We start from the raw sequence: 22,526 nt of genomic DNA on the forward strand, positions 1-22,526 counted from the left end.
AGCTACAATCATGAAAGACCCATGGAAAATTCATATTGCAACAACAGAAACAAACGCTATGGAACACAATGTGGTATGAAAATGGAAAAGCTCAAACATCTTCTTGCTAAAGCTCATACTAGTGGAACAATTCCAAACCGCCTCTCCACTACCCGATATCAAGCCTGATCAACAAGCAATGAATATCAGGAGAAAAAAGATTTGCCGTTCATACCTCCCATACCACAACAATCCGTCAACTCAGTATTAAACATGCTTTACCGGTAGTACGAAGCAGGGTTGGACACGTCGGTTTGCGAGGGGCTGTATGCCTGGTAAGAGCCTGCGCCGGGGGTAAGAGAAGGGTAGGGTGTGGGTGTGGATGCTGTGCCTGGCACTGGAGGAGGCTGGTGCATCGGAGCTGGTTGATGGGTGGGGTAGGGGGGCTGTGCTTGGTGGTGGGGGGCGCTGGCCCCGGCTGGAGGTCGGCTGGCGTCTTCAGGAGGGTAAGAAGATGGTGGGAATTCCGGCTGCTGCTGCTGCGGCGGCGGCGGCGGTTGTTGCTGAGCCGGGAAAGGTGGCTGCGCTGAAGATGGCGGTAGGACTTGTCCGGGATACTGAGGGCGATGTTCGACAGGAGAGTCGTAGACAGAAGTACCTAGTTCTTGCGGGTTGTCATATGTCGACTCGGGACGGTGGTGTGTGGGCTGATAGAACTCGTTCGAGGACTGGCGCTGCTGTTGCTGATACGGGGCGCCCGCGGGAGGTGTGACACGCGGATCAGGGGACTGTGAAGTGGGAGGGTACGCGTGAGCTTGTTCTCCTCCATAGTAAGGGGTAGGAGTGGACTGCGCAGGTTGGGCTTCTGTTCTCATGTTAGATGACGGGACCACCCCAAGGGAACAGTATTGGGCGAACCTGAAGGACGAGGACTGAAGTATCGCTGAGGATCAGCCTGGGGCGGGGCTTGCGGATATCCTACCGGGGCCGGATATCCGTAAGAAGCTTGAGCCGGCCGTCCATACTGGGGTTGTGCGGGGTGGGACATTGACGCCTCCAGAAGCGACTCGTAGTCGCGCCGGGCTTTGATGAACTTCTCATTGAGCTGCGTAAACTCATCTATAGTACAATTAGCAAATGCAAGTCCCCAACCCGCAGTGCAAGAACACCTACCCTTCTTTTGGGAGTATTTGCCAATGAGCTCGATCAACTTCGGCCGGATGGCCAAGGTCGAGTGATACAGAGTCGTGATTTCCTCATTGTCCTGCACATTGAGCTCGGAACTGCGAGTGCTCAGAAGTGTGAGAAGCTTCTCGACGTTCTTGATCTGCCCGAAGACCTCTCCCTCCATCTGAGCTTCCCGCTGCAGCTCCTCAACCGTAGGGTCGGGCAACTTCTCGACATAGTTGAGAGGGAAGATACCCGTCTGGCCCCTCAGAGAGCCCTTCCACCAATCTTTGTAAACCGATTCCAGAACAGCAATTACATCTCCCTTGCGGAACTGCAATTCACCGGGCTCGGAGGGCTGGAAATCAAACAGTGCCCGCACCCGCGACACGGTGGCCGCGGAGGTTCCGGAGGGAACAGGCTGGGCTGGTGCGGCCACCGGAGACTCACTGACGGGTGCTGCGGCACTGGAGCTGCCGGCTTGCGGCTGGGCCTGAGGAGCCGCGGAGGGCTTCTCCCTGATCGAGAGCGCAAGAGCCATCTGTAACTCCTCTTCTTCCTTCTGGCGATCTTGCTCGGTGATTTCTCGCTTGCCTGGTTTCGAAGGAGGTTGCAAGTTTGGATCTAGAGCCAGAGCCAATATAAGCCTCCAAGTCACCACGAATAGCTCGTTTTCCCTCCTCACTTACTCTGAGTCTTCAGCTTCATGTACGCCTGCTCCATGATCCCGAAATCGGGGTTACTAGCAAACATCTCCGTCCATTCGTGCATGCGCTCCAGGATCTTGGCTTTGACCTGTTGATGTGTGTTCTGCCGGGCGCGCCAAACTCATCAGTAATTTTGCCCAGCGATACACAACAACCAGCAATGCACTCACCCGATCGCCAGCCAAACGCAAAAGGGCATCCGTGAAGCTTCTCGACGCCAGTTCACGGTGAATCTTCGGCCCACAGTTCTGCGCCAAAGCATTCGCCAACTAAGGTTCAAGCAACACAAGCGTCAGCACTGTATACCCCAATCGACCAAGATCCTCCCCCCGCTCAGCAAATCAGAGTCGCGAACCTCCAAAGTATACAGTTGCACATTGGCATTCCTATGCGCAAGCCTCTTGATCAAGGCAGCCACGGCATCCTTCGCACTAAACAGTCACCCAACCCCACACGTCAGCCTCAATCCCTCACATCGAGCACAACAGAGACAAAAAAAAAGCGGAAGCCATACCCGGACTCCTCCGCAGCAACCTTGTCACAAACATCCTATGCGCCAGATCTGTCAGAAACCCTCCCTGGAAGTAAAAGTGACCTAGCACGTTGCCGGAGAAAAGCGTACCAGAATATACTCCCAGTTCTCGGCGGTCAAATTCTCGTCGGTCGCCTTGGCTATTGCGGGAAGTTGTATACGTCAGCGACAATCGATCAGATTATCACATAAGGCATGTGATGTAATGAAAGGCACAAAGCTGGAGTGAATCGGAAAGGATATCACTGACCGACTGCATCGTCGAATGCGTTCTGCTGCGCGCGGAACATTGTTAGTGTTGTGCCTCGGAGCACCGGGGTGAGGCGATCGGAGAGAGGTGGGAAAGGTGGCGGGGATGCGCCGTTCGAGTAGCGAGTGGAGGAGGGTATGAGGGCAGCACTTGCGCCACTGGGAAACGAGATGAATTGAATAGAGGCGTGGTGGTGGACGTAGTGTCAAGGAAATGACTCGTAATTTTGGTGGAGTGATTGAGTGAGTGGCTTTGCTTCGTTGCTGGAGTCCGACTACCCAATTGCGGGGAGGTACAGTACAGCCTCGATGATGCAGTTGCGGAAGTGTTGTAAATAGGCACTAGGTATGAAGTAGGGGGTGAGGAGAAAGGGGTAGCAGTGGTTGGAGTCAGGAGGTGTAGTAGATGTATCAGCACTGCAAGTATGAGCACTGTAAGTAATTATAAACACAAACACACCACGGTTGAGGCGGGCAAGACAAGAACGGGGGGTAGCAAAGTGAGAAAGAAGCACGAAGGCTGCAACCTGATGAATGCTCAGCAGGTGACGATGGATCGCGGCAGCCCGAGGCGGAGGGTGGTCGCCTAATCGGGTCTAGCGCAGTTCTGGGACTGCCCTGAGCTCCCGATGACGATATCAGCTATGCTGGCTGCACAGGCTCTAACTACATACAGTACCAAGTACCAAGTACTACAAAGAAGATCCAGACTGAACAAACACTCTCAGTCCACAAATGGCACTGAATTCTATGAACACAACTCATTATGCTTCTCCCCTCCCCAAATAGAACGGCAAAAAATGCCGTAGAAAGATATCTCGGGTCTCCGAGGGTACTATGGCTGGGAAGCCAGCCGAAGCAGCAGTAGGGACGGGACTGTCGCTATCTGAACCGAATCACAAAGCAGATCAAACAAATCGAATCAAGTTCATGCTTTTGTTCTTTTGTCATGAAGGGAAAATGCCAGAAAATGCCTCATAAATCATCTCCGCTCGGAGCGAAAGCCCCCAAGGGCAACACCGCATCGATAAGGTATGGATATGGAAACGGGAAGGCGCTTCAAGTACATGCACGCGCAAACTTGTCACTCGTAATGTGGCACAACGACAGAGATCGACTCGAACCGTAGTTGAAGAAGCAACCCGGTAATTGCACTAGTATGATTTCGCACAAGGACAAATGCCGGAAGTAGAGAAATTTACAAACATTTTTCCACCTTTCCACAGACTGACCTGGGAAGACCAGCCATGCCGCCGTCGAGATACGGTGTGCATGTGTTCGATTGGCGAAGGCTCCTGACCTCCAGCACCCACAAGCACCGCAACAAAAGGTAAGATGAAAGGAAGGTCATCACATGAAGAATCCATCGCCGTCTAGAAAATCAAGGGAGATCCGCAGGAAGAAACAGAGAAGGGTGAACAAGACGTTGGTCATTATGCGATGCCAGCATAAGATGTCCAGCAAATATGAAAACATCGGGAGTCATGGGTATCTGAGAGAGAGAAGACAGAAGATATCGACGTATATAGTAACAGTGGAAAGTCACGGTACCTAGGCACCCCCCTTTTGGGCCTTTTCTTGCGCTCTGTTGGCCCGCGCGGCCTTCACAAGCGGCGATAGATGTGAAAGAGGGGCACAGAGAGACATGAACGGATGCTGTCACTCGGTTAGCAAGGGCTCAAATAGCCAAAGCAAAAAAGAGTCGACATACCTTGAGCAGGTCATGGGCAGAGGCTCTCTTCTCGGGGTCCACCTTGAGTGCGAGGTGCAGGAAGTCCCGGAAAACAGGAGACAGGTTGTGTTCGTCCTTGATCGTGGGCGTTCCGTTGGTTGCGATCAAGTACAGCGCCCGCAGCGGCGACTCGGTCAGATAAGGGGGCTCGCCCTCAATCATCTCAATTGCCATGATTCCGAGACTCCAGATATCGACCTTGCGGCCATACTCCTTTCGGGTAACGACTTCGGGTGCCATCCAGTATGGTGTACCCACCATAGTGTTTCGCTTGTTATGCGAATCGTTGATCTGGGCACAGAAACCGAAATCGGCTAGAAGTAATGTTAGACCGATCGTCCGGGCCACACCCAGCATGGAGAAGACAACTTACTCAATTTAATGTTGCCATCCAGAGATAGAAGGATGTTGTCCGACTTGATATCACGGTGAATGACACCCTTCGAGTGAAGATGCTGCAGACCACTCAGAGTCTTACAGATGTCAGCCTTTTGAAACAAGAGACTAACAATAAACGATGTAGCTTACCTCTCTACAAACGGCAGCAATCTGCCCTTCACTCATGATGTTGAATGTGACCACATCGGTCAAACTGCCACCTTCCATATATTCCATCACCACCCATAGATCCAGACCGTGAAGATAGCTGTCCAGGAAGTTGACGATGTTCTTGTGCTTGCTGTCCTTCATGACCAAGATCTCGTTGATGATAAGATCTTTCTTGGGCTGCAAGTCCAGATTCATCTGCTTGATAGCGACACAGCTATTGGAGTTATTTTCATACGCCGTGAAAACGCCGCCCGATGCTCCCTGGCCAATCTTGTTAAGGTGGCGGTAAAGCTTAGTCGGGTCGCCAGGCGTGCAAATCGCGAGGAGTCGTTGTCTAACGTCCATGATGTTACTCTGGCGGGCCCGCTGCCGCGGACGAGCAGCGGGGGCGGCGCCGGCGGCAGCTGCAGCCGCAGCCGCAGCCGGAGCAGCGCGTGCCTGCTGAATCGAAGCAGATGTCTCTTCCACGGGACTGATGTGTTGAGGAGGTGCTTGCTGTGACGCTTGCTTCTGAGCGGCCTGCTGCTGACGCTGACTGCGGCTCCGCTCAAGTTGTTTGCTGACAATCGCCTGCTGGGCTGCAGCCATCGCTTGCTCCTGTTGCTGCTGATACTGAGCCGGAGATGGTGCCGTCCAGGGCACGGGCGTGCCACTTGCCTTGGAGTTGGATCTGCTGAGCGGGTGTTGTTCCTTGGGTAGAGGCTCTGCCTCCGGGATTGGGGGTGTGGCATAGGCCTGAGCATAAGCATCCTGAGCTGCTCGGACCGGTGCTGCGGCGTAGGTAGCTGCGGAGGGAGGTTGAGGAGCGATGCGAGCTGGGGTGACGGTGCCTGCGCCTGGGGGCTTTGGCGGGGCCCGGTTGGGAACGAATCCACCCACCGGTGGTGACATAGCTTGGCCTGCTGCAGGAGCCCCGCGAGGAATTGGAGGCGGCGCTCGGGGGTTCTCAAAACTGCCTTCGTGGTTTTGAGGGAATCGAGGGCTTGTTGGGGGCGAGACTCGCTGCGCGCCAGGACCATAGGAGCCCGTGCCGGAGGCTGGACTGGCCGCTGACTGGGGTTGCGGGTATGCATGGTCAAACTTGTGCCAAACCTCATCATCACCCCGGGCATTCTTCTCGTAGAATCTCATGATGTCAACCATGGTCTGGGGGTGCTCTTCCTGCTCCTTCTTAGAGATACCGCTTTCCTGTAATAATCGTTGCCATTCTTTCGGGAGACCGGTGAACTGGCCGGTCTGGTTATCGTAGCCGACATGAGTGACGTGGACGGGGTTCTCCGGAGCGGAGATCTTGATGCCTCGGGGAGAACCGAGCATACTGTTGACAAAGCTCGAAAAACTGCTCTTCTTGCTTCTGCCTGCGAATGGCCTAGTCGTTGTGTTACCCTCGTCCGAGAGACGCTTCGGATTTACCGAGCGGTCATTGTCGGTCGCCCTGTGCACAAACGTCTCCATTCGGCTCTGCAAGGTAGCCAGGCTAGCCGACTGTCTCAATCCTCGGGTTTCAGGGCTTGTGGCCGACCGCAAAGTCGGGGGCTTTTCGGGCACGGGATCAGACTCAGTCGAATTCTCTTTCAAAGAGCTGAGCATGCCCCGACTATCAAACGGGGTGCCAATCAGTTCATCTGAGCTCTGCTCACTGAGGGAAAATCGGCCGGCGGGGGGAGGGCGGGACTTGAAGGAATTATTGCTGGTCGGAAAATAGCCCGACTCGTTGCCGGAGTGTGCTGGAGACGGATTGCCGCTGTTCTGCTCGAGGGAGGATGAGGATGATCCGTATGCGTTCGATCTCGTCCGAGTGTGCTCTCGACCTCCAGCAGCGGCAGCGGAACGAGGGTAGACGGGGGCTGAGGGGTGACGTTTGAGGGAGGTGTTGCTCTGCTGACTCTTCAAAATGCGGGACGTGAAGCTCGGAGGGTCTTTGTGAAGCTTGCTTGACGACCGTCGAAATTTTAGGGAAGAGAAACTATCGTGATTCATGACGTGCGGTTTAGGGGGGAGGGGGGGTGACAGTTCGAGCGACTGGTGGCAGCAGGGTTGAGCGACCAAGACCGAGGTTTGATTGGAGGGAGAGGAGAAGCCACTGAGTGAGGCGGTGCGCACTGTGCTTCTTCACTACCGGTCACCTTTGGTCGACGATAGGTGTCGAATGGGGACTGCTGGCGGGGAGGGGAGGGGTGGGTGCAATGCTGCACGGTCAGATCGATAGCCCCAACGGGGAGAAGAAGGAGGGGGGGGGGAAGTGAATTCTGATGGAGCAGCGACGGAGGAATCGGATATGTGAGAGGGATCCAGAATACTTGGACAGAGAGACGCAAGGGAGGGCGCGAAAGAAGCTGCCGCGGGCTACCGTCAACCAGTAGTTAGCACGTGGAGAGCATTAGGCGGTGACTGAGGTTGACTGACCTGACCTGTCTTGTCTCTGTGTCGGGTTCTGTCTGACTTGTCGGTGGTGGTGGTGGTAACGGGTAAAAGGAGAGAGGGGGATCGTAGGGGGATCCGACAGCGCAGACAAAAGAGAAAGGTACAGTAGGTTTGGTATGGTAACAGACACAGAACCCTCACAGTAGACCGTCTAATTCACTACAAAGTAGGAAAAATAAATAACAACAAAATGTCAGTGATGGAATTTGATTCTGGTGAATGCAGGATGCACTGCAGATAGCCGACAGCTCAGCACACAGATCTGCAACACCAAGAAAGTAATAACATAACAGTCACCGAGAAGGACGGCCAGCGATGACGGTGGGAGAGAGAGGGAGAGGGGGGGTTGGGGTGTTAGAGGGGGGGGGGGAAGTACGGAGGACTAGACTGAATGAATGGTGGAGGAGGGAAGCAAGCGATTGATTATTGAAGCGAGTGCTAAAACGGCCCGTCGTTCTGTATTATTTTTACAACAACGGGTCCGGCCACAGACGGCAGCGGCTGGTATCAAAAACTACAGACGGAGCAGACAAGGTACAGTACAGTAGGTCTACTACTCAGACATAGTAAGTACTCCTTCGTACTCCTTAGTGATCGGGCGGTCAACATTCCAATCATAATCCCAGCGCCTTGGGAGGACAAACTGCCAGCCTGGAGGCTTCTTGTTGTCCCTGGTCCAACCCATGGGACTGCTGGGAAGACTACCGTATCTCCTGTCAATCACAAGCAGCAATGACGGATTGTCTAAAAGGGGATATCGGTCGGTATACTCCGTAGTGCCCAGTGCACTACTGCCAGTACAGTCTGTAGTTACATACATACAACACTGGCTGGTACTTTTGTTGTCCCCGTAAAAAGGCGTACATCATCTGTCTCAGACTCAGATATACTGTGAAGTGTGTAGTGTGTAGTGTGTAGTGAACAGTGCATCCGAACGGGCAACCAAAGAATGAAAAAAAAAAATTCTAGACACGTCCTTCGACCCCAGTTGCATGTTGAGATGTGGAGCGCGAACTGATTGATGCTCTTTTTTCCTGGTACAACTCCACTCCCTTCCGTCACTTTGGACGAGAAAAAGGCCCAGGAGGGTAGGTATGGCGTCCCTACGACTCAGGGAGCCAAAGGTCTCGAATGTGGTCTTAATCATTTCTGGTTCTGGGTTTCCCGTCCGGGGACTAAGAACAAATTAGCATCATCGTAATTAAGTAGGTCAGATAGATTAAATGTCTGAGCTGCCCCGGACTTCGGCGATTCACTGGGAACAACAAGAAGAATCGGTGGGAAGTGGGAAGTTTGCAGGATCAAGGATGATTGATGATAATAGTAACAGGAAGAATAATATGATACGGACCTTAATTACCTACAGGATGGAACGGTTTAGTGGCGCGCTATGAAGGCGGGGCACAAATCAGTTCCAGTCCAACCAAAGTGTGTGCCCAACATAAATCTGCCCTTAATACCGCCCACTATTATTGTTCCATGCCGCAGTGGATACCTTTTCCCCTTCGACCTCGACGCCCACCGATATTACATTACTTACTATTGATTGGGAAGGCAGGCAGCCATAGCGTCATCGCTTCAAGTTTTGAGTACCGAGCTGTCAACGTCTTTCGAGCCAGCTCCCCAACCATCTCGATTCGGTTGCTCGGGGCCATGAGTGAGCACTGAGCTCATGGGCAGGACGGCGACAGGGAGATTATACCTCAGATCTGATGAATTGCTGCAGGTACTGTGCGTGAATTCCAGGAGGGTGTGCCTCGATCATACTCGTACCAATACGACACACTCACACACCACGTCCAATCGAAATCCCATTATCGACCACTTTCCGACACCACCCCCCTGCACCTGCAGCAAAAGACTTGTTCTGTTTCCAGATCAGAGAGAGTCACACATCTGTTTCCGGGCTGCCGCTGCTGCCCCCTTGATGCGCACCAATCTCAATCTTTATGAGGGAAAGAAAAGGAGAATGAGTGGGCTGAGGGCAGATCATATATGACTGATCATCATTCAACTGACTGTTAGACCAACCACGAGAAAAGAAAAATGTCCCGAGAACCCTTGCTAGGGGGGTGCTGGAAGAATCGAAGCATAGAAGATTGTTCTATAGCAATGGACGGGCGACGATCTCTCGAGCCTTGTTTCGCAAAAAGGACATGGGTACGGAGTAGTAGTCACCACACTACTCCGTAGAGTACCGTATCATCACGCCCCGCGACGGAGCTCCTCTTGTCATTTCGATATATCACAGCTAGAACCTCTATGTGAAACTTGGCTGATTTCATCCATCCTTCTTCTCGACCAGTCTCATTTAAACTTTTGGTCGGGGGCGGGGACCGGCAAATCCCGCCCTTTGCCCTCTTCTGCAACAAAATGACGTCTAAGTGCCTTGAAGCCAGGTTATTCGAATGTTGTCCATAAGGTTATCGGCTCTTGCAATCGGATGGGTGGGTGGGCTGGTTCTCTACTCGGTACTAAGATCTCGATACAATGGAAGGGGCGCCTTGACCGTCAATGTCTGGCACTTGAATTCCGTACTTTAGCCCGCCCTTACCCCTGGGAACTCGATGGCAGAGTCGAATCGACCTATGTCCAATAAAAGCTGCAGTGTTTCGCAGATTATTGATTGAATGAAGTGTCACATCCTACTGACCGGAGCAGGAGCAGTAATAACCGTTCTGCTGATGGAAACAAGATCTAGCGATAACAGACGGCGTCTATCGAGATTGGTGGTTGCCGATCCTGCGAGATACTCTGCCAGGACTCGGGAGTGTCCATCAGGGACAACTGGTAAGGTGCAGGCAGCCGTGTTATAGACCCGGGCTTTTGAAGTCGACCTACCGTTGAAAGTATAAATCGGGAGGGGGTTGGTTGGTTGCTCCATGTCTAGGGCAGGGTGGGACATGTTGTTCTTCCAAGAAAGCTTCAATGGTTGGAGTGCTAATTTGACCATGCCTGATATCAGGTATCAGTGCTATGAGTATTTGCACTGTGGTACTGCCGTGGTCATGGAATTGAGGTCTGGAATTCGGGCCTCATCCAAGGACTGTACTGTACCTGGACTGCTGGCTGGAGGTCCGGCTTTCCTTTTTGAGAGCTTGGAGCCGGTAGGTAGTTACAGGTACTCAGTGCTGTTGGCTGTTGAGCGCTGGTAGCTCTACTTTCTGTTGCACCCGGTGTATCAAGGCCACAGATGAGTGCTCGAAATGCGTAGAGTCGAACATGTCCGTCTGCATGGTGTATAGCATAAAAGTCCACCTCGACAGCCTCCTTCGGATCATCTGATTCCGTCCTACGGATACACCTACCCCTCCACCCACTCCAACCAGCAAAAGCAACCCAACATCAACAACCAATTGCTTGCAGTAGTCCAGCATTCAATTCGAGCATATCTCCATGTCCAATAACTGTCTCAGGCAACTCAACCAATCCCCCTTCTTCGACCTACCAACTCCAAGTGGATAACGTTCCCCAGGCTCGGTCCGAGTACAGTACATCCTGAACCCCACGGGGCACATCAGAGGCGGGATCGTCATTCCTTGATTCTCATCCCAGACGGGGCCCCAGGTTTCTGTTGCCACTTGTGCCGAGCGGAGTCGGCGATTGGGCTTTCAAAGCACCTTTACCAACAGCCGCGCCGTTTTCATGATGCACATCTTCACATGCGTAGGATAGCTTCAGCGGGTCTTTCTCTGGTCACTGGGTAGGTAGATATGATGCTTCGCGTTTAGCAATATCTCATGCATCACTTGCGATACCGGAATACTTGGCTCTCCACGATATATGCATGCTGCATGGTACTTTCTGACCCAGCTTTGGGCTCGAGAACTGAATCATCTACTCACGAGAGCTTCATCGACATGATGGTCGACCCCGACAGCCACAGTCGGAAATCGATAGAAAACTTCATCTCCCCAAGAGAGCCCGTTTGGGTGGGGGGCGGCGGGGGAGAGAGAAATCGACCTGCGTGGCTTGTTGCCGGATGTATGTACGGCACATCTACTGCAAGCAAGGGAAGTAGAACCAAGCTTTGCGGGATGTTGGCCACTGCAAGTAGGGCTTACCTACCGTCCGCTGCCTCCCGGGAAGCGAGGGGCTAAGGTTTGGCATGTATGTAGGGTTATACTGTACGTAACATCCGGGATGGCATAAGCGCGTTGGGGCTGGCGACTGGTACCTGCGGGAATTTGGGGACCTACGTCTCTGCCTTGCGTTTTCTGTACGCATGCATGCCCGTATGCGGGTTGTTGTATTGGATAGATGGAGTTTGAGGATAGGATGAGAATACCCGTTGGTAGAATGAGTGGTGAAGATATGTATTCCTATTAAAGTACCCCAGAGACTGTCTGGGGCATTGTTTCTTCGTTATATATATATGTATGGAGATGAAAAGAATATCTCTCAAAAGGTCCCAACCCAAACAAACTCAATCCCATGGCAAAAAGTCTCTTCACCGCCCGACATATTTCAGTTCGAGCCATCTCAGTGGGATGAAGGAGATGGTGGTGAAGACCAGCGCCAGCTCGTTGGCGATATCACCGCCGTCCTCGCCGATCAGCTTCGCCAGGGCGCCGACGTAGTAGGTCTCATCCATACCGACGATCCAGCCCGCGGCGCCGCAGAGGAAGGAGGTCAGGCCGGCGAAGCCGATGGGCATCCGGGACGGGGTGTCCCAGGCGTCGAGATCGTAGTTGGCCAGGTTGCCGCCGCGGAAGAGGTAGTGTTCGCAGAACAGGATGACGAAGAAAGACGTGTTCCAGTAGCCCAGCAGCGAGAGGAAGTTGTTGAGCACGGTCAGCAGGTGGTCGCGACCGGCGATGCCGATGGCGATGATGCAGCCGAAGACGATCACCGTCCAGATGGTGCGGGGCACCTTGCGGAAGGGCGGGGCGAAGAGCTGCGCGCTGATGGATGCGGCGTAGATGTTGATGCAGTTCATACCGACTGGGATGGAATTAGTATTAGGGTATTTCTAGTGCGTGTGATGGAGAAAGCTTACCATTGGCCAGCACCATCAGGACCAAGCAGAACTTCGCAAACTTCGTGGGATGAATGAGCTCCTGCAGCATGTAGCCGATACCGCCGTCATAGGCAGCGGCCCATTCCTCGTTCGTGTCCAGCGCCGAGGCAATGCATGCGCCCAGCAGCAGGCCAATGCAGGTCGGCAGGGAAATACCCAGGGTGGTGAAGAAGAAAACTTTGACCCGGGAGGTGTTGACCGGGTAGTGCACGTAGAAGTCGGATACGATGGAAGACCAGGAGGCACTGGATCCGTAGATGACACTGATCAGACTCAGGACTTGTCCGGACTTGGTCAAGCCGGAGACTGTAGCGGGTTGGGCGAGGTTGGCATGGTTGCCCGACTGCCCATAGACGATCATGAAGATGATGAAGGCGATCAGCCACATCCACTGCTCGAGGCTCATCACCACTTTCAACCCGAAGAAGACGATGGCCAGACTGAGGCAGGCCACAATGATGACTCCCACGACGATCGAGATGTTTCCATCTGCGACGGCGACGAGGGCCTGGCCGGCGGTGATACAACTGACAGAGGACCAGCCTAGCTGTTCGATCACGTTCAGCGCGGCGATGATGGACGATGGGTAGAATCCCAGAGAGTATCTGGAGATGGCGACCTGGCGAAGACCAGTACCGGGACCCAAGGTAGCACACCAGCCCTATTGGAGAAAGACGTAAGCACGCACTCTTGACTGCCTATCAAGAGAATGGTATGCGAACCGTGATTGCCCCGCCCAGGAGTGTCGCGCAGATGATGATGGGGATGACCTGCCCCAAGCTGAGGCCAAACTCCCACCCCAAGAATCCTGTACTGAAACAGCTGAGGTTCATGGTCGCCGACGCCCAGATCAGGCCCATGGCCAGAGTGTTGGGAGGCTGCTTCTTCTCCGGCGTCACTCGCTCGATACTGTTGGACTCGATCCCCAACTTCTTATCCAACAGAGCCTCATAGTAGAGGACCTTAGGGAAGAATCCTGCGGGTTTCACCAGGGATTGTTCCTCCACCTCAGCTGTTGACAGCTTCGGCTCGACCTTGTGGCCCTCTTCCAGTGTGGGGTACTCCATGTTTTGGAGGCTTCTTCTTGCTGCTTGCTGCTTGCTGCTGCTTGGGGGACAGTTCGATCGCTCGCAGCAAGAGGAAGAAGGAAAGAAACTTTTTTTTTCTTCCCCAGAAAAATGCCAGGGCGTTATTTATATGTAGCACGGCTTATTCCGAAAAATTAATAAGAGAAACTGGTGTATGGCCTTAAGAGAGTCTCAAAAACTGCAGGCGGCGCTAGCCGAGGAATGGGCTGTTTGGTTCGAGTCGGCAACTCCCAGGCACGCTTTATCTTTTGCCTTCCAGAATCTATGGAATGTTATTTGTGGGACACGGTTTTTTCTCTTATCAGTTGGCGATAGTAGTAATTGCCCCCCCTCAGTCTAACCTCAAACCAGCAGAACCGCGGATCTCATGATATTTCTTAGGTCATAAGGACTTCCCGAGTCTAGGGTTGGGCAGCACGTGGCAAGATACCCTTCTTGTCTTGTTTGGTTCATGATGAAGCTGTCAACCCAGTGAAACCAGAGAGAAAAATTTGACCAGTCAATCTTTGTCAATAATCAGTGCAGTGGCAGAGACAGTCTACCTGTCTGGGTTAAGGTTGCGATCCACATTCGGCCCATGTGTCTCTCTCTGCAGCACGCTGGGATCGAGTGGGTCGAAAGTTTTCGACCTCGGTGAGCTTGAACATTTGAAGCCGAGCAGTGTCTAGTCCACTGACTCACGGTCTGACCTGTGCCCTCTTCGCATACATGCATTCGCAAAACAGGTATAAAAAAGCATTGTGTAGATAGTCGTATCTACAGGAGGATCCTTCGCGGCGGAGGGCATAGCGAGAGGAGGGGGAGCGGGAAAAAAAAGTGCAACCTTATGATAAGCTTGTCTTGGCAGAAACTCCCGCAGTGACCCTCTGCTTGAGTGGCGATTGTCCAATCTTGCCCAGGCGATATCTGTCTCTCTCGGACTCTGGGCCAAACCCCGGCGGCCTATCGGACATCCCGTTCAATCTTACCTACAACAGAACTTGAGAGGATCTTGGCAGCAGCCATAGGATATGCTGTGTTACCTGTCTGCATTGAGTCTTCAAATGGTGGTCGTTATCAACTACACTTCACCGGTGCGGAAGTAATGGCCGCCATATGAAAAGGCCATGCGCCGCATCCGAGACTGACACTGCACTCGAGGTCTATACCCTAAACCTCAACAGTGCAAGCATTAGCTCAACTGATTTTGATAACATGATTCGGTTAAGCAGAGAAGCTCTTCCGCCTCCAAATCTCTCCGCTTGCTGATTAGAAAAAAAAAAGCTTGGTGAGTTCACGTTCTGTGGGGTGTTGCTGACTACAGTAACGTCAGTGGCCGGACTCAGGCAAGACCATGGAAGTGTCAGCCTTTGGCTCTCATTCGTCCCTCCTCAGCCTCATTCAGCATGAAAGTCGAAGTCAGTTGGCCGTCAATAGAACTGGATCTGAACAGCCTTCCGGATGAGAAGAGTATAACAGCTGGAGATCATGAACAGGTCATTCAAGGAAGGCTTTGAATGCTGCTCTGCTCACAATGATCTGTGCTGTTCAAGATCCAATTGGAGAGAATGTCAGGCATAGCAGAGACAGCCGTAAAAGAGAGGCAGCAAGAGAGGTAAGTAGTTATAGACGGTAAGAAGTGGTGAAGGGCGGCTCTGGGCGGTGGCACTCCAGACCATCGCCCAAAGAGGAATAATGACTACTTCCCCCCGGGCAGATTGTCTGTCCTCTTCCCGAACTTCCACCTCTTCTTCCATTCCCTTCTTTTCCCTTTACCTTCTACCTTTACCTCTACCTCTACCTCTTTTCATCTTATCCTCACCACCCTCATCTTTACCTCCTACCTCGTCATTGTGTCAATTCGTTGACCCTCTCTCCCTCCTCTCCCTCTCTCATTGACCTCTCCTCCCCGTTCTCTCCCCTCTCCTAACTCCCTCTTCTTCCCCACTCTGAGAGCATCCTACTCTTCTTCCGCCGCCTTTCCACCTCCCACTTTTTCCGAGGTCCTTCTTCTCCCCCCCTCATTTTCAATCCTGGGATGCAATAGCGCCTGCGAACTTGACTTTATTCATCGTTTCTACAGCCCTTAGCCTCAGCAGATAGCAATTGACTTTGTTCGCTTTTCAACTGCTCCTTTTTTGGCTCTTGCATTTAGGGATTGGTGTGATCAAAACAATCAGTCCTTTCCATTACCCGCTACTCGACATCCAATTTTAATTACACAGACACCTGCGTTTAGCTGGTATGTTGCGTCCCTCTCTCCATTGGTTCCCCCCTCCCAATTCTAACGACATTGTCTGCTAGTGTCCGTCTGTATCCTTTTCTCGGCCCAATCGTCTAATCACTATCTGCGGTTCAATTCGTCCCATCCCGCTTTGTCCTGCTACAATGGCTTCCGAAGCAGTCGCAGTCGATGTCAACGGTGGCACCAAGTCCCGGGCCGCTATGTTGGAGGAGCAGCACGCTCGCGATGAGGCACACAAAGTGACCGTGGAGGATGTAGTGGATGAGGAGGATCTCAAGCACCCTCCCCCATCCTCGGTGGTCGAGGCCTCGGGCGACTCCAATGTTTCCTCTCAGCCTGCGACTCCTTCCATCCCCAAGGCTGCCCCCAAGAAGGCACCTGCTTTCGACGTGCAGTCGGAGGAATTGTTCCCCGCTCTTGGAAGTGGACCCAAGCCCAAGGCCCCCGCCGTCTCAGCCTGGGGTGCTCGCGGCCCTTCCGCTGCTGCTGTCGCTAACGGCGCCAATGGTGCACAAGCAGGTATGTGTACAGTGGTCAGTCACATATAAATCCCCGATCACTGCGGCTGACACAGGAGGTCTTGAATTAGCTTCTGATGTTCCGAGAATCATGAGTCTGCCTGGAAAGCACATGGAACAGCTTCGGCTAGCACCATCCCAGATGCTTCCCCGCGGCCAGATGAAGAAGCCTCTGCGCGACATTCTGCGCGACATCTCTCGGCGCTCCAAGGCCAACGTTGATATGCGCGGTGGACCGGGAGGCTCCATCATCTTCGAGGGTAAGGGTTCCGCAGATGCCGTCAGACAGGCGCTGAAGGAGGTCGCGCAGCAAGTTGGATCTAAGGTATGTCAATGACACTGTGAATCGACGCATGGATGACTTACATCTCCGTCTAGCAATCCGTCCGCGTTCCCATTCCCACATCCGCCCGCCCTCACATCATTGGTCGCCAAGGCGCTGTTGTTCAAGACATTCAGCAACGCACCGGCGCGCGTGTTCAGGTCCCGCGTGCTGACGAGTCTGCCTCCGCAGACGATTTTGATGACGATGATACCATTGACGTGTTGATAGAAGGTGATGCTGTTGCCGCGGAAATGGCTCGTCGTGAGATCGAGGCTATTGTTCGTGAGAGAGCTTCCAACATGAGCCTGAGACTGAAGACTATCCCCCCCGAGTTCTTCCCTTTCATTGCAGGTGCTCACAACGCGCAGCTCCGGGAAATCGAGCAACGCACAAAGGCACAAGTTCACGTCCCGCGGTACGACACCTGGCAGAGCCAGCCTCCCCCCCAGGAGGCTGACCCCGGTCATGTTCAGTTCGCGCCTGTTTCGGACAGACACATTCACATCTCTGGTGAGCGCACTGCGGCTCAGGAAGCTCGCGCTGAGATTGAGAGGCTTGCTGCCGAGCTGCAGCGCCAGCTGACATTGCGCCAACTCGCCATCAACCGCGGCCAACATCAATTCATCCTCGGAGACAATGCTGATGCTTTGCATGAGTTCCTTGCTGACACTGGCTGCGCCATTGTTCTGCCTCCCGATTCCGATGATAGCGAGTTCCTTGCTATCACGGGACCTGTTGACTGCATCGAGAATGGTATCAATCGGGCCATGGATCTCGCCACGAGCATGCAAATGGCGAGCATTGACCTCTCCCGTCAACACCCCAATGCGCCTGCTGGACCTCATGCCCATGCTCGTGCCTTGACTCGCTACCTCAGACAGCGCCAGATCATCAAGGAGTTGGAGAATTTGTATGACGCTCGCATTGCGCTCCCGCCTAGCTCTAACGGTCCGGTTACCTGGGAAGTCTACTCCCGGGACGGCAAGAACACCATTCGTGCGCGATCCGATATCATGAACCTCGTCCAAGCACACCCCCCGACCAGAATCCGTGCCGTCAACGTTGATCCTTACTATCACCCCTACCTGGAGTCTCGCACCATCCCTAAGCTTCAAAACGACTACGGTGTTCACCTCCTGGTGCCCGAAGACCTTGATAGCTCGGATGTGTTCATGGTTTACGAGGGCCCTTCGTCTAATGCTGGCCAGTTCGAGATCCCAAGACAAAGACCTTCCCCCGCAGAAGTTGCCACTTTCGAAAAGGTTCTCCAAGAAGCTCAGGACTACCTCCTGAGTGCTCTCGGTGACCAGAAGGAAGTCGTGGCGAAGACCATCAACGTGCCAAGCAAGTACCAAGACAAGGTCCGGAAATTCATTGCCCGCGAACAGCAGTCTAAGGGCGAGGATGAGATCCCCGTCCGTGCCATTGTCGGTGAAGGATCCAGCCGCACTGAGACCGAGGTTGCGCTTCGTGGTCCTTCCCGCCTCGTGGAGGACCTGATCTCCAAGATCCAGGAGTTTGTCGTGGAGCAGGAGAAGGATGACCTTGAGAGAGGCTACACTACAACTTTCGACTTCCCCCAGAAGTTCGCTAACTTCCTCATTGGCAAGAAGGGCGAGAACATCAACAAGTTGCGCGACGAGTTCGATGTGGATATCAAGGTCGAGAACGGCAAGGTTGAAGTTAAGGGGCCCAAGGCGAAGGCCGATGCTGCCAAGACCCGCATCATCAACCTTGGAAAGAAATTGGAGGATGAGACGACTCACACCCTGAAGATTCCCGCCCAATATCACCGTGAGCTGATCGGTCAGAAGGGTAGCCAGGTGAACAGACTCCAGGATCGTTACTCTGTCCGTGTTCAGTTCCCCCGAGCTGCCAGTGACGACCAGGAGACTTCCAGCGAAGCTGGTGGCTCTCGCCCCAACCGGTCTCAGCAGGCTGCGGACGAAGTCATCATCAAGGGTCCCAGCAAGGGTGCCGACTCGGCACGGGATGAGATCCTGAGTCTGTTGCAGTGGGTCGTCGACCACTCCCACACCGCGACTGTGTCGGTGGCCCAGGCCCAGATCCCCTCTCTGATCGGGCAGCGCGGTCGCGAGATGGACAAGCTCCGCGCCGATACCGGTGCCCAGATTGATGTTCCGGGCGCCAACGATGCACCGGATGAGTCGGGCCGCGTGCAGATCAAGATCCGGGGTACCAAGCAGCAGGTCGAAGAGGCCAAGAAAACCTTGCTTGAACGATCCGGCGAGTTCGATTCCATCGTCACCAAGACCATCGATGTGGATAAGAAGTACCACAAGTCCCTCATCGGCAGTGGCGGTAAGTTCGTGCCGCAATGCTAGTCGACGCAATTTGCTAATCACTAAACAGGTGCCAACATCCGTAAGATCGTTGCTGATGCTGGCGGTCCCACTGACGGCAGTGCTTCTCGGCTGGTCAAATTCCCCCGTCCTGAGAGTGCTGAGTCGACCATCAAGCTGGAAGGAAACGAACAGGTTGTTGACAAGATCATCGCCGCCATCGAAGAATTCGTCAAGGAGCGCGCGGATCAGGTGACTGTGACTCTTGACGTTCCTACGATTCAACACCGTCTTCTGATTGGCCGTGGTGGTGATACCCGCCGCAACATCGAATCGAAGTTCAACATCACCCTGGACATCCCCAAGCAGGGCTCTGGCCGCACCGAGATCAAGCTCAAGGGACCCAGCCAAGCCGTTGCCGAAGCCAAGGAGCACATTGACGGTATGCTGAAGGACCAGCAGGGTGAGACGGTTGAAGTGCCCCGCCACCTGCACCATGTGATTGCCGACAATGGCTCGTTCTTCCGCCGTCTCCGTAACGATTACCGTGTCACGGTCGATCACGCTGGCCAACAGGTGCCTGCCAAGCCCGTCTCGGAGGACTCGCGCGGCGAGGTCAATGGAGCCTCGTCGCTGCCACTGATCACGGATGAGCCCACCGATGCCGCCGAGGTCCACTCGTGGAAGGTGGTCGACAACAGCCCCGCGCCCGCCGACCCGTCCGAACCTGCTACCATTCCGTGGGTGCTCGCCGGTACCAGCGACAACGTTGCCAAGGCCAAGTCGGCTCTGGAGAAGGCCATTGCCAACGCCTCCCAACAGTCTGCCACCGGTTACCTAATCCTGCCCGACCCCAAGACGTACCGCTTCGTCGTCGGCCAGGGTGGTAGCCAGATCAACGCGATCCGCAAGCAAACGGGATGCCGGATCAACGTCCCCAAGGGCCAGGCCAAGGGTGAGGCGATCGAGATCAAGGGAAGCAAGGACGGTCTGGAGGAGGCCAAGGACATGATCCTGGAGGCAGTCCGCGCAGGCACGAGCGGTAACTCCCGGTAAATGGACGACGATGAAATCCCGAGCGCAAGAAGGCAAGGCGTTGGGACAAGGTTTTGGAAATAATCAGGACGCTCTCTCTTTTTTTTCTGGCCGTCCCCCTCTCATGGCCTCAGCATCATTAAACATTCCACCTCCCTACCCACCATAACTTCTCTTTTTACTTTACAGTTCTATATTTGTGTTGCTATGTTTATAAAAAGAAGAAGACTGTTACGATCCGAGATCCCATGAGCATTTTCTTTTTGGCAGGCAGGCAGCGGTTGGATTGTCTTTTTGTACTTCTCTGCCATGATTTATGCATGAGCTAGCCCTATCTACTCTCATCTTACTCTACAACTACCTCCAGTCGTACTTTTAGTGCAGTAAGAGCAGTAACGGGGGGATAGTGCCTTCTGACTCGTGATTTTGGGGATCACCCCTAAAGTTTACCAAGATAGACAGTATATCTGAGATTGCACACGGCCCCTATGGAACAGGACATGGTATAGAAATCAAGCGCCTTACCTCTTCCCTTTCACCTCCCAACCCGAGCTTCTCCTTGCACCCTTTCGATCTCTCTCAAACCAGAGCATACATCCGCATTCCCTTCCACATGCATTTCCACAACCCTGGATCCTCCCAAACCAACCCTCATCACCCATCTAATAGCAAAACCGGCACAAACAAAAAAAGACCAGCAAAAAAAAAAAAGGTAGGGAATCTTCTTTCAACGACGTGATATGCCGCAGACAAAGGAATTAAGAATATACGGTATGGATTTTTCGCACACACATTGAATAACAGACCAGCAAGTAAAAGCCCAACACATAAAAAAAAAAAAAGTCCCGCAAACAAGAACGCAAAAAGTCTACTGCTCCGACGCAAGCGACGCCTTCTGCAGATATTGGTAGGCGCCGTAGGCGATCAGTCCGCCGACGACGAGGAAGGCGTACAGGCCGACGCCCAGACCGGCGGCGTCGCCGGAGGAGGAGCCCGAGGCGGCGGAGGGGTTGGCGTGCGAGCGGGGGGCGGGGTCACCGGGCTTTTGAGCGGAGTGTTAGCATTGAGGCTAGGGGTTTTGGGAAAGGAGGGTTGGTTTGTAGGGTTGGCAACTGACCATGCGCTTCACGTTCCCGACGAAGAGACCGTCCAGAATCTCCCGGGCTTCGTCGCTGTGGCCGACGTCCTCGAAGGCTTCGGTGCCGTCTTGGCCGGCGACGTCGAGGAGGACTTCTTCACCTCCGCTGTTTTGTTTTGGGGGTCAATTGATGGTTTTTCCTTGGGGGGGTTGAGGGATAAGGGGAAGGGCCACGTACGGGTGCTCGTCAACGAAGGAGGAGCAGTCGTAGACCTTGTCGTGGATGACCATGTACAGGTCCTTCTTGGTGTTGTGGCCGGTGACTTCGGCGAGGGTGAATTCCTTGATGTCGGACATTTTGGGTGTTGTTTTTTTGAGGCTATTGTAGGGAGCGAGTGGTTAGTGAGGTTGGGCTTGTTCGAGGGTTGGAGGTGGTGAGATGTGGGTGGTGAGGATTGGGGGGGCAAGGTGTAGGTAGGTGGATTAGGGGATTGGTGATGCGGTGATCGGCAAAGAAGATGTTCGCGCGATGCGCTTGGTTGGAGTACAGATCTCCAGATACACCCGTGGACTTGTATCACTTTGGGATGCGCTGCACTGGGGATATTGGGGTGAGGGGTGGGAGTGGGAGTGGGAGCGAAAGGGTGTGTCTGTCGGGGATGAGAGAGGGAACTCACCAGATAGAACTGAACTGAAGGGGAATGCGAACGGAGACAGGAAGCAGAAGCAGAAGCAGCACTGACGGAGAGAGAGAAAGAGAGAGGGGAAGAGGAGGAAGAAGAAGAAGAAGAAGAAGACGACGACTAAGCGGAGAACGAAGAGGAGAAGGGAAGAGAGGAAGAGAGAGAGCGAGAGAGAGACGGAGAGATAGTCAATAAGAAGAATAATAATAATCAATCAGTCCGGCCCAGCAGTCGGAGTCGATCACTTCGCCCCGGTCCAGCCTGAGGCAGCCACCTTTGACCCAGACCAACATTCCCGGGGAGCACTCCCGGACTCAGCGTTCGCCTTGGGGACCGGCCAGCTTTCTATTACCGAGCTTCAATATCCTGTCTTTTGACGGTTCATCTTGCTTGTGAAAAAGTGAGTCTGCTTGCTCGTACTTGCTTTCTCTGCTGAGTTTCCGTTCCGTGCAATCCCAACACCTTCCCGATTGGGTCATCTGGAAAAGTGGCCTGATAGGGATTGGTCCGTCTGCGCCAATCACCGCACGCTTATTCCCGTCTTAGTCAGAGCATACAGCGCACTATTCCCGATCAGGCAAACTTTGCCTGTGGTGCCAAAAAAAAAAAAGAAAAAAAAAGTAAAAAAAAAAAAAAAAAAAAAAAAAAGAAGGACGAAGAAATATGGGATTGCAGGAAGGCACTGCAAGGTGTGTGTGTGTGTATAAGAACAGAGTCAGTCTATGTGTGTATATATGTATTGTACCACCAGCTAGCTAGCTACGTCGTTTGTTCTACGGTAAAGATTAGACCCTGAGCATGTGGGATATCCGGGAATAGGATTACTGGGTAAGGTTGCTGATCGCCTCACGAACAGTCCGGAGAACACTCACAGTCAGTCTAGTTAGTGTGTTCGGTGTCGGAGATGAATCTC

The 22,526-nt window shown here is 53.5% G+C and overlaps 5 protein-coding genes across 5 annotated transcripts; 1 reads left to right on the forward strand and 4 right to left on the reverse strand.

Moving 5' to 3' along the window:
- Positions 1–257: 257 nt before the first annotated feature.
- On the reverse strand, positions 258–2,675 carry BO86DRAFT_303173 (ESCRT-0 subunit protein HSE1; the record flags this gene model as incomplete). Its single annotated transcript, XM_025667568.1, has 9 exons — positions 258–844; positions 898–1,098; positions 1,153–1,770; positions 1,836–1,973; positions 2,020–2,122; positions 2,209–2,284; positions 2,368–2,402; positions 2,476–2,525; positions 2,636–2,675. The coding sequence occupies 9 exons, from the start codon at positions 2,673–2,675 to the stop codon at positions 258–260; spliced, it is 1,848 nt and encodes a 615-aa protein (XP_025531803.1).
- Positions 2,676–4,185: 1,510 nt separating this feature from the next.
- On the reverse strand, positions 4,186–6,895 carry pakA (mitogen-activated protein kinase kinase kinase kinase STE20; the record flags this gene model as incomplete). Its single annotated transcript, XM_025673308.1, has 4 exons — positions 4,186–4,290; positions 4,346–4,680; positions 4,740–4,839; positions 4,895–6,895. The coding sequence occupies 4 exons, from the start codon at positions 6,893–6,895 to the stop codon at positions 4,186–4,188; spliced, it is 2,541 nt and encodes an 846-aa protein (XP_025531804.1).
- Positions 6,896–11,789: 4,894 nt separating this feature from the next.
- BO86DRAFT_415452 (putative nucleoside transporter) lies at positions 11,790–13,426 on the reverse strand (the record flags this gene model as incomplete). The annotated part of the gene is made up of 3 exons (XM_025674905.1): positions 11,790–12,283; positions 12,339–13,020; positions 13,082–13,426. 3 exons carry the CDS (start codon positions 13,424–13,426, stop codon positions 11,790–11,792), a joined length of 1,521 nt encoding a protein of 506 aa, XP_025531805.1.
- A 2,388-nt stretch (positions 13,427–15,814) lies between these two features.
- Positions 15,815–19,873, forward strand: BO86DRAFT_395358 (putative RNA binding effector protein Scp160; the record flags this gene model as incomplete). Its single annotated transcript, XM_025673309.1, has 4 exons — positions 15,815–16,190; positions 16,261–16,514; positions 16,568–18,836; positions 18,888–19,873. The coding sequence occupies 4 exons, from the start codon at positions 15,815–15,817 to the stop codon at positions 19,871–19,873; spliced, it is 3,885 nt and encodes a 1,294-aa protein (XP_025531806.1).
- Positions 19,874–20,245: 372 nt separating this feature from the next.
- On the reverse strand, positions 20,246–21,305 carry BO86DRAFT_385524 (cytochrome b5-like heme/steroid binding domain-containing protein). Its single transcript, XM_025671127.1, has 3 exons — positions 21,169–21,305; positions 20,970–21,096; positions 20,246–20,894 (listed from the first exon to the last, which is right to left on the reverse strand). Exons 1-3 carry the CDS (start codon positions 21,285–21,287, stop codon positions 20,721–20,723), a joined length of 420 nt encoding a protein of 139 aa, XP_025531807.1. The 5' UTR covers positions 21,288–21,305; the 3' UTR covers positions 20,246–20,720.
- Between the last annotated feature and the right edge of the window lie 1,221 nt (positions 21,306–22,526).

Source organism: Aspergillus japonicus, assembly GCF_003184785.1.
Source record: "Aspergillus japonicus CBS 114.51 unplaced genomic scaffold BO86scaffold_4, whole genome shotgun sequence".
NCBI classification, from domain to species: domain Eukaryota; kingdom Fungi; phylum Ascomycota; class Eurotiomycetes; order Eurotiales; family Aspergillaceae; genus Aspergillus; species Aspergillus japonicus.